The 14,315-nt window shown below is 42.7% G+C and overlaps 1 protein-coding gene across 4 annotated transcripts in view; it reads left to right on the forward strand.

Annotated features, from left to right (window-relative positions):
* The window catches only part of ANKRD17 (ankyrin repeat domain 17), a 70,992-nt gene that overhangs the window by 10,917 nt on the left and 45,760 nt on the right, over window positions 1-14,315 (forward strand). Inside the window, exon 1 of one of the 4 annotated variants that reach the window (XM_066318269.1) lies at window positions 6,257-6,316. The exons of the other annotated variants lie outside the window; for them this stretch is intronic. Coding sequence (XP_066174366.1) covers window positions 6,284-6,316 — 33 coding nt within the window. The 5' untranslated portion in view covers window positions 6,257-6,283. Of the gene's footprint in view, window positions 1-6,256; window positions 6,317-14,315 lie in introns of those variants that run through there. 4 annotated transcript variants of the gene reach the window in all.

Here is a 14,315-nt window from a genome sequence, read left to right on the forward strand (position 1 = left end):
AAGAACCCCTTTCACAATGCTCATGTAATTTTGTCTCCCTTTTTCACCTTTTGTGGGGTACATTTGGATTTGCATTGGGAAGTTCCTCCGTAGCAAAATCATAGGAGCTATCTTCACATGGTTATTTTTTAGTGATGTCGTAGTTCACCTTCAGGGCAGTGCTGTAGAGGAGTAAAGATAATTTCTTTTCCTCCTTTTTCCATGCTTAGGTTTGCCTTAGGGAGTTGAAATCCAAAAGAATGATGCTGATGTAGGTACTGACCAGGGCAGAAGGCTCCTGGCTGATGAGCAGGGTTTGTCTCTCTGTGCCAGGATGCTGGTTGCTTGCTGGGCTGTAAAACTCTGCTCAGGTGTTAGATGCACTTAGGCAGAGATAAATAAAGACTTAATTGGGAAATGTTTCTATATTCTGCCTCTACCTTCTGTCTCAAGATGGATGGTGTAACAATAACAGGCTGCTAATAAAGTGAAGATGATTAGCTTACAACTCATGACCAGAGTGTTGCAGCTTCCCTCCAGACAGAGCTTTTTTTTGACATTCCCTGTCTTCAGGTGTTCCTGGGAAAAGTGCTATAAACTGGGTGCTTTTTGGCCAAGCTTGTGTGATCTGTTAGTGAACCTTTATGTTTCTCTTAACTTCCTGGCGTGATGGTGCTAATTCTTAATTCAGTTGTGGAATTAATCAGCTTTTTTTATTCACCCTTGATTGACAAATCGTCTATGAAATGGTAATGCAGCTGGAATGCTGAAATTCCTAATTTCCCAGCTATTACTGAGTGGAGGTCTCTATCTCTTTGGAGAAGGCTTCTCCAAAGGCACAGAGTCCTTATATTCCGTGATCCCACCACATCCTGACAGTTCATGCAAGCTGGCAAGTCAGGTTCCACAGTGTAGTGCTTGTGTTAAGGGAGGATAGATTGGAGAAGGGTTTTACGAAGGGAACTGGTGAAGTTGCTCCATCAAACAGGTCATAACCTAGTCTCTCAACACTTCATCTTGAAACCTTTTTAGTGTTATGCTGTCTTCTAAATGGACACAAAAAACCTCGGGATGTGTTGTGGTGCTTCCAAAGGTAGTTAAGTCAGACACTTTTTCCACATTCTAATTTCTCCAGAGCTGTGGAAAACCTAGATCTCAAGGATACCATGAAGAATAAAATTCCATCTTTTCCAGTTTTGTCTCTTTACCAAAATGAGTAATACTAACTGAACAGAAAACACTGAATGTGTCAGAAGGGTATGGAATGCCTTGCTGCTGCCCTAGGCCAAGAATAGGCTGGAGAGAAATGAGAGATCTGCCTTGGCAGAAAAATTAGTTTTTGAGTGGGAAATCATCTTGGATGGTAAAAAAAAGTTGTGACGTGGTTGTCAGAGAAAAAAAATATGTGTCTTTGTTATCAAAGTTTCCTTTTTTGTGGGAGATAACGGAGCTGAATCAAGTGGGGTGTGATAATGAGAATGGGCAGCAAGGATCATCTTGTGACTCTAAACTCATGTGAAAGCTCCCCTGCAGCTTTTGGCAGGAAAGTCTGAAAGGCTCAGAGAGAAACCTTGAATTTTAAGGTTAAGGGAATAAAAAAATCAGAATAAAAGCATGGCTTCAGTATTTATCAGTTAGAGCCCATCATCCCTGTAATTCCCCACCTCAATAATGAAAATAAAAGGAAGAAAGTAAGTTTCTTTAATTTGAAATTCATTAAGCACCTGCTGAAGAATGTTGGAAATTTAAGCTGACAACTGCAGAGCTGTGTTTGCTGCAAGAAGTGAAGTAAAAGAAACGGATATACAATGTGAAAATAGGAAAAAAACAGATGGGGGCCATGACCTCTGGAGGTGCCTGAGGTTTGGATTTGGACTGACTTGTTTTTATGTAACCACCGAGGATCTAGAAGTAGGAGTTGGATGAATCTCTCTGGAGGGAGAACCTGAAATAGTAGGTTTAAAACTCATTTTATTTTGTATTGACATAGAACTAAGGGATGTTAAAGATTGCACCAAGTGGTGACTGATGCAAACTGCTACAGAGCAGAGATCATGCTTTTGGGGTATAACAAGATTTTTTGTATTTAGAAGAGAAAAGAGGATATGAGAAGTAGCAGAGAAGAACGTTTTTAGTGTCTTGGTGGTTATACTAATATGATGGAGAGCTGCAAGTTATAGGCTGTAGTTCCTAATGAAAGTTGATAAATCCTATTGCATTTATCTGGAGCAGTGAGTACCCTTAGGGGTATGTATCTGTTTGGGGAAACATTCTGTTCTGGCTTAGCTGTAAAGGGGTTTGAAAAATTGTTTTTATTCTAAGAGCAGATATGAAGAACTGGGTTCAGTCCAGCCAAATGGATGTAGGTGGAACTATCATCGCTCTAAAAATGGAAGAACTGGGCCCAACACAGGTTTTGACAAATCTATGTGGCTATTGCTTGCACCAGGTATTTTTCTTGCGTGTCCACAACTGCTCCTGTATCTTGTGATGGTTTTTTGTTTCATGTTAGAAGAACAAACTTAGTCATTTGAAGTTTTAATGATGGAATTTTTCCCTTGGTGAATTAACTGCCTGATTTCAAGGGTACTTCTAATTAATGTTAAGTGCTCATCTTGTGTGCGTATCTTGTTTGGATTTTTCGTTGTGATAGGTATCTCAGTTTTCAAGGTACCTTGTCACAGTGATGGGGGTTTTGCCTCTTGGCACTCCAGCAGATGATCAGAATGTCACAAAATTTCGGCTGGAAACTCACTCTGGTTTTTGGTCTTAATTGTCTCAGGAACTTTTGGATTCTATCTAACTGTGTACCTACTTCTGGAAAGAAAAATACTTGGGAATGCCTGCTAAAGGGTATAACTGATAATCGGTTCTGTATTGAGGGCCTGTCTTCCACTCTCCATTTTTTCTTCTCAGAATGATTAGGGTTTTTTAGTAATAAATACACCTCATGATTTTGCTGAATAAGGTGTTAGTAGCTGCATGGGACAGGGTTTAAACAGCCCAACCTTGACACTGTGCTCTGTGGCTCTGAAAACACACAAAAAAAAGTGTGCTTATGTGCTTTGGGACAGTTGGTGACCAGTACTGCTTGATCAGCTGTAAATAGATAACAATGTGCTTTTGTGATATAAGAGTGGGAATTGTCTGATCAATTGTTCAATGCTTACATTTCTGGGTGCCAGAATCTGTCTCGGATCAATGGTTGAAATGCTTGTGCTTCAGGGTGACGTGATGCTAGTTCAAAATTTGTGGTGGCTTGCATGGGACTGGAAGGTTGGAATGAAAGATCTTCCTGAAAACTGTCTGCAAGCTCTTGAGCGTGTACAGCTCTGCTCTGCATGAACAACTGTGGTCTTGTGGAGGTTTTTATTCTCCCCTTGGTCATTTCCACATAGTTACCAGTGCTGTGTGGGGAACACAGTGCAGGGTAAACCAGCCTTGATTTGTACCCATCCCTAGCTTTGCTTTTCTCAGAACACTCACAGGATTCCTCTTGGCTTAACACATTTCATGTGGCTTGAAACAGGACTTTGTTCCCTATTTTTAAGACTGTCTCCTCAAGCTGCGCTTCAGATGTTCTCTCTCCCACCTTCTGGGTGGGGAACAGGAGATGGTAGAGAAGGGGGTTGTGTGTTTTAGGCTCACAGAGTGTAAGGGACATGATGGATGGACGCAGCTCAGACAGCTGTGTGGTTTTAGGGTACCTCTTGATCAGGATAAAAGGCTGATTTTTAGTGGATGGTAATAAATGAGGGCACTGAGTGGATCATGCCCTTCAGCATAATGCTCAATAAAGATCATTAGCTTTCAAGTAGGAGCTGAGATATTTTGAAGAGATAAGGTGTTTTATCTTTTCTAATCAACTGATTTTGAGTAATTCCTAAAGCTAGACTTGAAAGTGAGGAAGAAATGGGTTTGTGTTTACCTGTGCAGAATTGAAGATGTATTTCCTGACCTGTGTGTAAAACCCAAAATCACACAGTAGAAATACAAAAGAAATTAATCACAAGGGTCTGATTTTTTTTGTTGTTGTTTTTCAACAGGAAGGGTTTTTTAATTATTATTTCTTTCTTTATTTTTCAGGAACAGAATACAAAGCATGCGTTAAAGCCTTTATTTAACTCCAGTTTGAGATCTTCAGTAAAATATAAAGAGTTGGGGATGGGCTTTTTAGAATTTGGTATTCCATACTGTAAATATTTTTGAAGTGTGAAAGTATGAGATCTCATTTTGCAAACGAGTGCTTCTTTCTAAGCTGGCACCAGAGAGCTGCAGATTAAGGTGGGCCAGGAGAGAAGAGGTTGAGGTGAGTGAAGTTTGAGGTTGAGTGTGAAGTTTGGAAAGCTTTGTTTGCTGCCCACAAACAAATATTGAGGGATGACTTGTTTTCAGTGCAGGAAGGTTTTTCACTGCCCTCATGGCTCACACGTGGAACCCAAGTCCTCGTGTCTCATGGTGTACGGGAAGTATTCCATGAACTGTTCTTTGGGTTAGAGTTTTGTAACTGAAGTGATGCTGTTGCAGACAGGGCTCTGTAGTTCCCCAAGCAGAATGGGAAATGGTTCAGCTCTGAAGGTGATCGTGTTCCTTCTCCTGAAAATCTGGTGTTTGTTTTGTAGAGCTGGAGGAGACTATGCCGTTCAATTTGTTCTGTGTAGAGCAGACAGCTGCTTTTGTTCCAGTGTAATGCTGTCTTTGCATTTGAAAATGTTTTCAGTGGTGTCATGTCTAGCTGAGTGCTAAGGTTTTGTGATTTTTGGTGTGATATAAGGTATTTGTTAATTCTTTCTGAGGCTCAGAAGGCTGAATAACTTGTCTTTTGAGACATGAGTGTTATGTGGGAGGGGATTTTTTCCTTTTATATATATATATATATATATGTATGTATGTATGTGTATACATACACAAAAATCCTTCAAGCTGTCAGGGACAGCTTTGTTCATGGGCTAGTGTTTGTGCATAATTGCTGGATTTCATGTACAGGGAACAGTTCCAATGGGCTGCTGGGGATGCCACCCTAAAAGTGTGACTCCAAAGGAAGCACGGAATATTGTTCTGTGGTTCTTCCTTGAATTAATTCTTGTAAAACAGTAAAAATCTGGGGTGTTTCCTTAAGTGGAAAAATAATATGGACAGCCTGGGCAGATGTTGAGTTTTTGTAAAATGAGGGGCTTTGTAATAGGTGAGTAGGATGCAATTCCCATCTTTGGTGGTTAAATAACATTTTTTTAATGGAAGAATGTAGCTATGCCTAAAATTTATAATGATCAACTGGAATTTCTATTTGTGATGTTCCTAGCCAGTCTGGCCAGCTTCCTAAATCCAGGTAAGAATATTCTTGCTGTTAAGTGTTTTTAACAATTAGTATTTTGGGGGAAAAGATAGCATTGATTAAATTAAGTGCTTCTTACTGTGAGTGTTTCTTCAAGTAAAAACGTGAATTTAATTCCTTTGGCCTTTGGACTCCTTTGTGCTCTGCTAAAATGACATCATGAGAGAGGAGATTTTTGTGGGGTTGACAGGATTTATTATGCTGCATGTTTTGAACTGGAAAATGAGTTATTTGGAGAGCTGCAGATGTGATTGCTCAGTGATTGGTATCACTATTACCTAGGGTTATGGGATATGTGAGATACGCTCTTTTGGTCCATATGATGTTTTGAGCTAAGCAGATAAGTGTGTAGGTAAGAAGTGGTTACTCATCTTGGTGGGTAGATGATGATGTTTCTCAAAGCTGCATTGTGGAGACCTTGCTCCAGGCGGTCAGTGCCTTTTTCTGTTGGTATGTAGCCTGTTTCTGGAATTCCTGCCACCCGGGAGCTGAGCGGAGGAGAAAGGGACGAGGCCAGCTGGAAGCACGGCAGCTGATGGAGCAGCACTTGACAGACGTTCAGGAGGTTTTGGTGTAACGGGAGTACAGGTCATAGCACAGAAAACAAATGTGGCACGGCACGGATCTGCCTAATCTACGGGCTGGGGTTTCTGCGAGTTCACGGCGGGGAAGGAGGCGAAGTGATCCATGGGACACGTAAAAATGAGCTGGTTCTGCTGGAGCTTTTTTTTCGTTGAATTATTCTGTTTTTCCAGCGCTGAGGTGCTGGGGAGGGGCGCAGGACGTGCGTTGGGGAGCGGCGCGGCGCGGTGCGCGGCCCCCCTCCGCACGCGGGTGGTAGCGCCGAGCGCGCACGGGGTGGAACGGTCCATTTCCTGTTCCCGTGCCGGCGGCGGGGGGGCCCGGCCGTGAGGGAGGGGGCGGCGGGGCATGGCGGCGGCGCGGTGAGGCGGGGCGCGGGCGGCCGCGATGGAGGCGTACGTGCTGGAGGACATCCTGGAGGTACGGCCGGGGCACGAACAAAGGGGGCCGGGAGATCGCCGGGGACCGCGGGGCCAGACCCCCGGCCCCGGCCGTTGAGGCTGCGGCGCTCGGTGGGGCCCGGGCGAACGGGGCCGGGAACCGGCGCTCCCTCCATCCCGCCGGGAGGGGTGCGGGACACGCAGCCCTGCGGATGACATTGCGGTCACATTACCGGGGATTTCAGCCACCGCCTGCCATAACTCTCTTTTAATCTTTGTTGCCAGTGTTTCCGTTTCATAGAATCGTGGAATCACAGAATGGCTTGGGTTGGAAGGGATCCTGAAGATCATCTTATTCCGGTCCTGTGTTATGGACAGAGACACCTTCCACTATGCCAAGGTGCTCCAAGCCCCGTCCAGCCAGGCCTTGGACGCTTCCAGGGATGGGGCAGCCGCAGCTTCTCCTGGTAAACTGTGTCAGGGCCTCACCATTCTCACAAGGAACTATTTCTTGCTAATATCTAAATCTGCTCTGAATCAATTTGAACCCCATTCCTACTTGTCCTGTCACTACACACTCCTGTAAGTAGTGTCTCCTCCTTTTTTTGCAAGTTCCCATCCGGTGCTGGAAGGCCACAACTGGGTCAACCTGAAGGTTTTTTTGCTTCTGAGGTTAACAGTCCTAATTCTCTCAGCCTTTTTTCATAGCAAAGGGACTCCATCCCTCTGGTCACCTTGGTGGCCTCCTCTGGGCTCTCTCCAGCAGCTTCATGTCCTTCCTATGCTGGACCCAAAAGCTGGAGGCAGGACTCAAGGTGAGGTCTCAGCAGAGCAGAGAGGCACATTGGTTGCAGTATGTAATTTCTCTTACTGCATTTTCAGTTGTCTAAGTGTAGCCTGTTCTTGCTTCCTTGAATTAGAAGTAGATCTCCCTCTGCAGCAGTAATTTATTATGAAATGAGTGACATTATCCCTTCTGTGAGGGTAAACTGGAAGTAGCCTTTCACCCAAATGGAGAGGCCAGCCAAGAAATCATAGAGTGAAAGAGGTCTCTTTTACAGGTTATATTCACTGTAATTCAAGGAAATTTGCTGTAGTTGAAGGAAGTGTTCCCTGGCACAGGTTGCCCGGAGAAGCTGTGACTGCCCCATCCCTGGAAGTGTCCAAGGCCAGGTTGGACAGGGCTTGGAGCAGCCTGGGAGGGTGGAAGGTGTCCCTGCACATGGCAGGGGGCTGGAAAGAGATGAACTTCCAAACCATTTTATGAAATACCTTTTTCTTGTTCCTGTGGTTTTTCAAGATTTGCAAGAAAAAACATGATTTCATTGCCAGATGACTTGTCAAAATATTTGCATGCGTTCTTTATTGTAACCAGAAGCTGCAACCTTATCAGTTGCTGTCAGAATTCTGACAAAACAGCTCTTCCACCAGTGCTTGTCCTGTAGGCTTTTTCCCATGGTAGCCACACTTAGGTTGCCACAAAATTTTTGATCAATAGGAATACTTGGTATTAACTTCTGTGTGGACTTTTGAGCTGTTTAACATAATTACATCCAGAATATTAACTCAGCTGTTCACTTTGTGCTGAATAAACTGGCACAGGCGTATGAGCAAGGCGTTTTCACCAATATCTCTGTGTGTGGCTGGGTTTGTGTGGGGAAGTAGGAAGAGCAATAGTGAACTGGGCTTTGTGCCATCAAATAAATATTTCAGTACTTCACTTGCCTCATTGCATACTGAAAGCTTTTTCTTTTTTTGTTCTTTATTTTAACTACAGTTGCTATACACAGCTTCATAGTATGTCAAATTAATGAGGTATGTGGTGCTTATCAATAGTCCAGTTTGGAAGGGCAGTTGGGAAGTCAATTCTTTCAGTATAACAGAATTTGAACTTGTGTGAACTGAGCAATTCCATCTTGCTTCTCAGTGGGATGCGGTGGCTTTTCTTTTGATAATTTTGCCACACATTCACTTCCTGTTCTCAACACCAGCTGGATCTGGGTTAAAAACATCTTCAGGAATCAAGCATGGCTTGTCAGGCTTTAGATGTGCGTGAAGTATGGCTGAGTCAAGTTCATGAATCTCTCAGGTACTCTGGTAGCAGTGCAGCCTATTAATGATTTCTTAGCACATCACTAGAAGCCATGTAATTGTCTTGCATTCCAGGACGTGTCCAGAGGCACAATTTATAGTTCCCTCCAAAGCTGTTTCTGTTGTAGCTTCGAACAGTCTGTTGACAGTGAGTGTCTTATTTTCCCATTTCAGGGCTTTTTCTTCTCCCATGGAGCGGTTTCTGGTGCTCATTTAAAGACAGCAGTGTGGAGATGGAGAGAACTACTCTTGCTTCTGCAGCAGGATCTGTCATCTCTGTTGTTTTGAAAATAATTGGTACTCTTTAGTATTTAGTTAAATTTGGGGTGATCATTGGACCTTGCCTCTTCATAAAATCTTCAAGAACATTTTCCCTCTAAGCTGGTTATAGTTTAAAACCAGAAAAAATGGTGTTTTCTGTAGTGTGCTAGTTACGTTCAGTTACCAAAGAGACCAAGGTTCAGATGCTGTTAGAGGTCCTTACTGCAAAGAGTGCTTCTGGGGCCAAAATCACTTCTGAATGATAAAAGAAAAATAAGTCTTCAGCAAATTTAATGCAGCAGGAGGCAGACATGGCTATCAGCCCAGAGGATTTCTCACAGTGTCCTGGCTGCCCTGTGCTTAGGCCGCCTTCAGAGAAGGTGCACTTGGTGCAGATGGAGCTGGCTTTGCTGCTTTCAGCTGAAGACTAGTGCTGTTTTGGCTCTGTCACTTGAATCTGGCGTTGCAAGCTTTGTGTTGGAATACACGGGAATGAAATTTCAGCACTGTGTGGTTAACCTGTGCAGTTAGCTTCTGTTCACTTGGTTCTTTTGCTCCTGTATCTTGACCATATATGTTGATGCATGACTTTGCTGACACAAGGCTTTTTTTGTTGGTTTAAGCTTTCAGGTTTTGGCTCATGTGTGCCAGTGAAGGAGTAATTTACATTACAGAAGACCTTAGTATGGTGTAAAGCTGTAGTTGTGTTTTTGATGCTTGAATTAGTCAGGATAAGCACTCTGTTGAGTGGGAGAATAGGGGGTGAGTTCAGTCCAGACAGATGAGGGATGTGGTCTGTGTTGTGCGCCGGACTCAGGCTCATAGCTCAGAAATCCACTTAGGAGGCTTATGACAGTGGAGGGGTAAACTTATTTTCCCTGTGTTGATTTGAGACTTTTCAAGAGCAGTAGCCATGTGGTCTTGACCTTTAGGTTCTTTGAAAACTCACTTGTGCTTGGCTTTAGGGAGACAGGCTGGGTCTAGTGCAGGGCAACACTTGGTGCTTACTTCATGTCCTTACTGAGTGCTTTTATGTCCTTCAGCTTTCTAGCTTAAGGTAGATAACTTCATCTACTTTGAACTGAAACTCAAAATCACTGTGAGAAAAACTTTCTTTGTTACTGCGGTATTGGGAGTATTTCCTGACTGCAGAAGGGTTTTTTAAATTTGATTTTGTACTAGAGGCATGGGGATAATTGAATAATGCCCAAGATGCTGCTTTGTATGTAGCTGCCGGTGGTGTAGGTAAAAGATGAGGTAACAAGAAAGGATCAGGTGTTACATCTTTGATTGTCTGGCTGAACCACAGTGAGGACAGTGGAGCATAGTTTAAGTGGTGACCCCAAGATTTACACAGAGCAGAGACTGCCCTGCATGAGCACACAGGTGCTCCTTGAAACACTGGTGGAAGGGAGAGCAAACACTGAGTAGCAGAATTGTGTCTACAGTGCACCTTTAGAGATCAGAGAGGCCTCAGCAATGCAATTTTTCTTTTCTTTAACAGGCCAAGTCTTTTAATATTTATAAACATTGTAGTCTCTTGGTCTGAAGATTAAAATCAGCATTATATTGCAGTGTTCGGGCATTAGTAGCTTTCCCACATTCCAGCTCTGAAACAGGCTAATCCTTTCCCTGATTTCTTTCTCACAGTTTCTCTTAGTAATCTTGTCTGGTTTACTTCTTACCTGTTTTCCTGTCTTTAGAAATAGTTTGCCCATATGAAGTTGGCGTTGGCTACTATGTGCCCCAGTATTTCCTAGTGATTTTAATCATAGAATATCCTGAGTTGGAAGGGACTCACAAGGCTCCATGGAAGTCTCGCTCCCCACTGAAGTCCAGCTTGAAATCCAGCTGAGTTGTTGCAGTTGTTTATAGGTTGTCGGGATAGCCTCTCTACGCATTATTTTCAAGTAAGCTGGAGCCCTGCTGTAGTATCCCTTTTGTTGAGACACCATTACTAAGTCTGGGCCACATCTAGTCCCAACCCCAGGAGATGAATATTGGAAGCTGATGTTCCTGCGTCCAAGGTTGTAGTATGAGGAGGAGAAGCAGCAATCCTCCCACAAACAATGCAGCACCAAGACAGCCACACGGGACCAGGAGAAAACTTCCTGGTAGTTTGGGTGGTTCCCAAAGGCTCCTTCACTGTTGAGTGCTTTCAAACAAACCATGGGAAGGTGATTCCCTTGGAGCTTCTGTCTGCTTCCTATTGCCTCCTCTACCTGTTTTTCCTAAGGCAGGAGGCAAAGGGCTTAGAGCAAGCATGTGTTGAATCTTCCTAGAAAAGCAAATACTATCTTGGATTTCTGTTACTTTTCCTGCTGCTGTGCAGAGCAGGGAGCTGGTTCTGGGTTCCTTTGTGTGACAAATGGGACAGAAAATCTTGTAGATAGAATTTCTCTGGGTTTTAAGCTGTTTCTTCTCGACATACAGGAAGAGGTTACAGACTTGGTGGTATGATTTGAAATCATTCCTGTTATTAATGCTTTCTTGCTTTATCTTTTTAGTAACAGGAAAACGAAAATGCAATTATTGTGTGAGAAATGTCTAAGTAATTAACTTCATATTGAGTAACTGTGTTTAAAAGATCAGTATCATTCAGTGGTTGTGTCTGCCAGTGAGGGTCTTACTAACTGAGAAGTCTTAGCCAAGGACTTGGCTAGCAGGTAGGATCACTTGATCAGCAAAGGTCTCTGGACCCAGGCTCTTCATCATTTAAGCTCTTGGTTCAAATGGACTCCTTAATCAAAAAACAGTGAGAGAACTGAGAGGGACGTTTCAGACAGGTGCATTTGTTTAGGTTTTTCCTTTCTTTTCCAGCCCCTTCATACATCCTGTCTTTAAATGTTCATAGAAATGTGTAAAGAAGTTGTTTCCATGGCCAAGGTACTTGTTACTTTTTTCTGCATGTGCTTCACATCTCTTCAGATCTTTGCCTCGCTGAAATTTGCTGGCTGTGTTGACTGATAGGAAGTCACATGCTCTAAAGCTGAAACCCACACTCCAAACAACCTGTTGCACCACCTTGGCATCAGAATCCTGCAAGAAGGAAATCCAGGGAACTGCCTGGTATAAATAGTGGTTCTCTGTCACTTAATGACCATGTAAATACAGGGGGGAAAAAAAAAAAAAAAAAAACAAAAAACCACCATTAAAATTAAATATCTTCATGGAACAGATGTGATTGGATGCACTGAGGAGAGAGTAGAAATGAAATCTGTGGTGGTGACTTGAAGGAAATTGGCACATGATATTTGTATCTAACATGGGAAGCAAGCACTGAAGAGCAAAGGCTCCACTTCAACTTGCTGTGTTTGCCCTTAAACATTGATTTACTTTTTAAAAATAGAAGCTCTTTTTGATAAGATGGGAAAAATAGATATATTTGGATTTAATCATGCTTGTGTCTTGCTATAACTGCCTTCACAAGTCTGCTCATTTACCATATGTTAAAAACTATTCAACTCCTTTCAATATGCTGCAGCTTTCGGTTGGGTGTGCCAAATAGAGCAAAAAATTTTGCAACTCATTTATTAGATATGCCTAACAGAAGTTTGTACTGAAGGAAGAATTCAGAGACTTCCAAGCTTGTCAGAATTTTAACCAAATGAGTTGAAATTATTAGAAATAATTCCTTCTGCTCAGTTCCCCAGGCAGGAACAACAGGAATTCTAATCAGATACTGAATCCAACTGTCTCCTGCTGTAGCTTTATCCTTTCACTTCCCATCGTAAGAGAAGATTAGTGAGCAAGGCCATACTGGTTCCTTCATTGAAAAAAAGACTTGCATTGTAAATGCCAAAAAAGGGAAGGAAATCTGCATTACGATTCAGCTGGTTCATTTCACTCCTTTGTTGGGCTCAGTTTTTCTGTGTGTAAGCATGGTTGCTGGTTTGGGACAGTGGCACAGATACGTCTTCGTTTAACTTTATAGGACAGAAATAAATAACAAATGAATTAAACTGGAATAACTCAAAGTAATTTCAAAGCTCTTGACCTAACTAGTCATATCTTCCAAAACTATTTTTGGTTAACATTATTAATGTCTCTACTTTATATGTGGACTTGGTTATGCTGCATGATGAGGGATATCAGCAATTTTTAATATCAATAATTATTTCTGCAAGATAATTACATGAAGAAATGTAGATGTCCTCTAAGGACCTCTGGCTTCTACTATCCCCTTCCAATCCTGATAGGTTAAATTGGACATGGGCTGCAGATCTTCTGGAAATAGGATAAAAGCAAGTTCTGATAAAGGTCATCTGCACAGGAAGAAAAAAGCGTTTTCTATAGTTTGCCATAAACTGAATCTTATGTAGGGTTTGATTTCTTGGGATGAACCCGTTTCCCTGATACTCACTTAAAACATGCTCTTTAGGGAGCCATTCTTGAGTCTCCAGGTTCTGTTGTGATGGTGAATTTCAGGCAGTAGCAGCTTTGCTGGTGTCTTTGCTGTTTCCTGGCTTGGGAAGTAAAGGTGAGGGTAATGGTAGCTAAATCTTCATATACTGAAAGGTTTCACAGTTTTAAACTTTGGGGAGGCTGGAATCAAAATGCATGTCTGTAATGTCTATTTATATTATTGGACAAATATTTGAAAATTCTGTCCTTCCAGTAACAATAATTTCTGTCATGTTGTATTTTATTTCTTGTTTCTGATGTGCATTGGCATCCACATCTCCTGTCCATCAGTCACTTAGAGTAGCATGACTTGAGACAAGTAGCTACTGCCTGTTGTCAAGGAAGATGAGTTGTGGGGCGAAGAAACCACATTTCTTTGGCTTTTTCAGACCTTGGAATTGTGTTCTGCGTTAAGATCGAGAAGACAGGGATAGAGTCCTCTTGTACGGTGTCCTTTACGTGAACTGATGCTCTTACTTGCTTTGGTGATGGGGCGGGAAAGCTCTGACTAAGTCAAGCTACATGTGGCATTGCTTGATGAAAAAATTTGTTCTTGCATTCCTGCTTTCTTGTGAGTGGTTTGTTTTTGGTTTTTTGGGGGTTTTTTTTTACATATCTGCTCACCGGTAGGTGCTGTATTGCTGTGAAGAAGCCCATGCACACGCTAGCGTTTCATTCATGCCAAAGGGAATTCTGAGCTGGACTGGAACAGAGTAGCTGTTTGTGTGTTCATCCTGTCCCTCCTCCACATGTCTCCTCCTTCCCTTCTGCTGCCTCATCCTTCAGAGCAGAGCACTTTCTTGCTGTTGTGAAGAGCAGCTGACCAAAACCACTTACAGAAGGGAAAGATTGCCTGCCAAATTTGTGTAAGAAAACATGTGGGCAGCTTAAAACTATTTCTGTTTGAAACCCAATCGGTGCTGTGCAGTTCAGGCCACTTGCTCACTGTGTTTTATGCTCAGTGGCCACAGTGAATGATTGAATAAATTTATGTGTTCTATGGGTGACTGTGGACCTACTGTCTGAAGTGCACGACTGAGTTTGGGCAAGAGTGATCAGAATTGAGAATCGGAGTGGATTTCCTTTTCACAGGAACAAGGAGGAAGAATTGCTGCTTAGGTGTGCTTTCAGGATTTTTTGTGAAGGCTTTTACTCCCCGTTGTTGTCTTGTGGAAGAGAAAGACAGTTCTAGGGGGAGTGTGGGTTATACATAGTGGGCAAAGCAGGCAGACTGGAGTGGGAGGAGAACAGCTTTTCTTTCTTGCCGTACTGGGAGAGATGGA

Source organism: Sylvia atricapilla, chromosome 4, assembly GCF_009819655.1.
Source record: "Sylvia atricapilla isolate bSylAtr1 chromosome 4, bSylAtr1.pri, whole genome shotgun sequence".
Lineage (NCBI taxonomy): Eukaryota > Metazoa > Chordata > Aves > Passeriformes > Sylviidae > Sylvia > Sylvia atricapilla.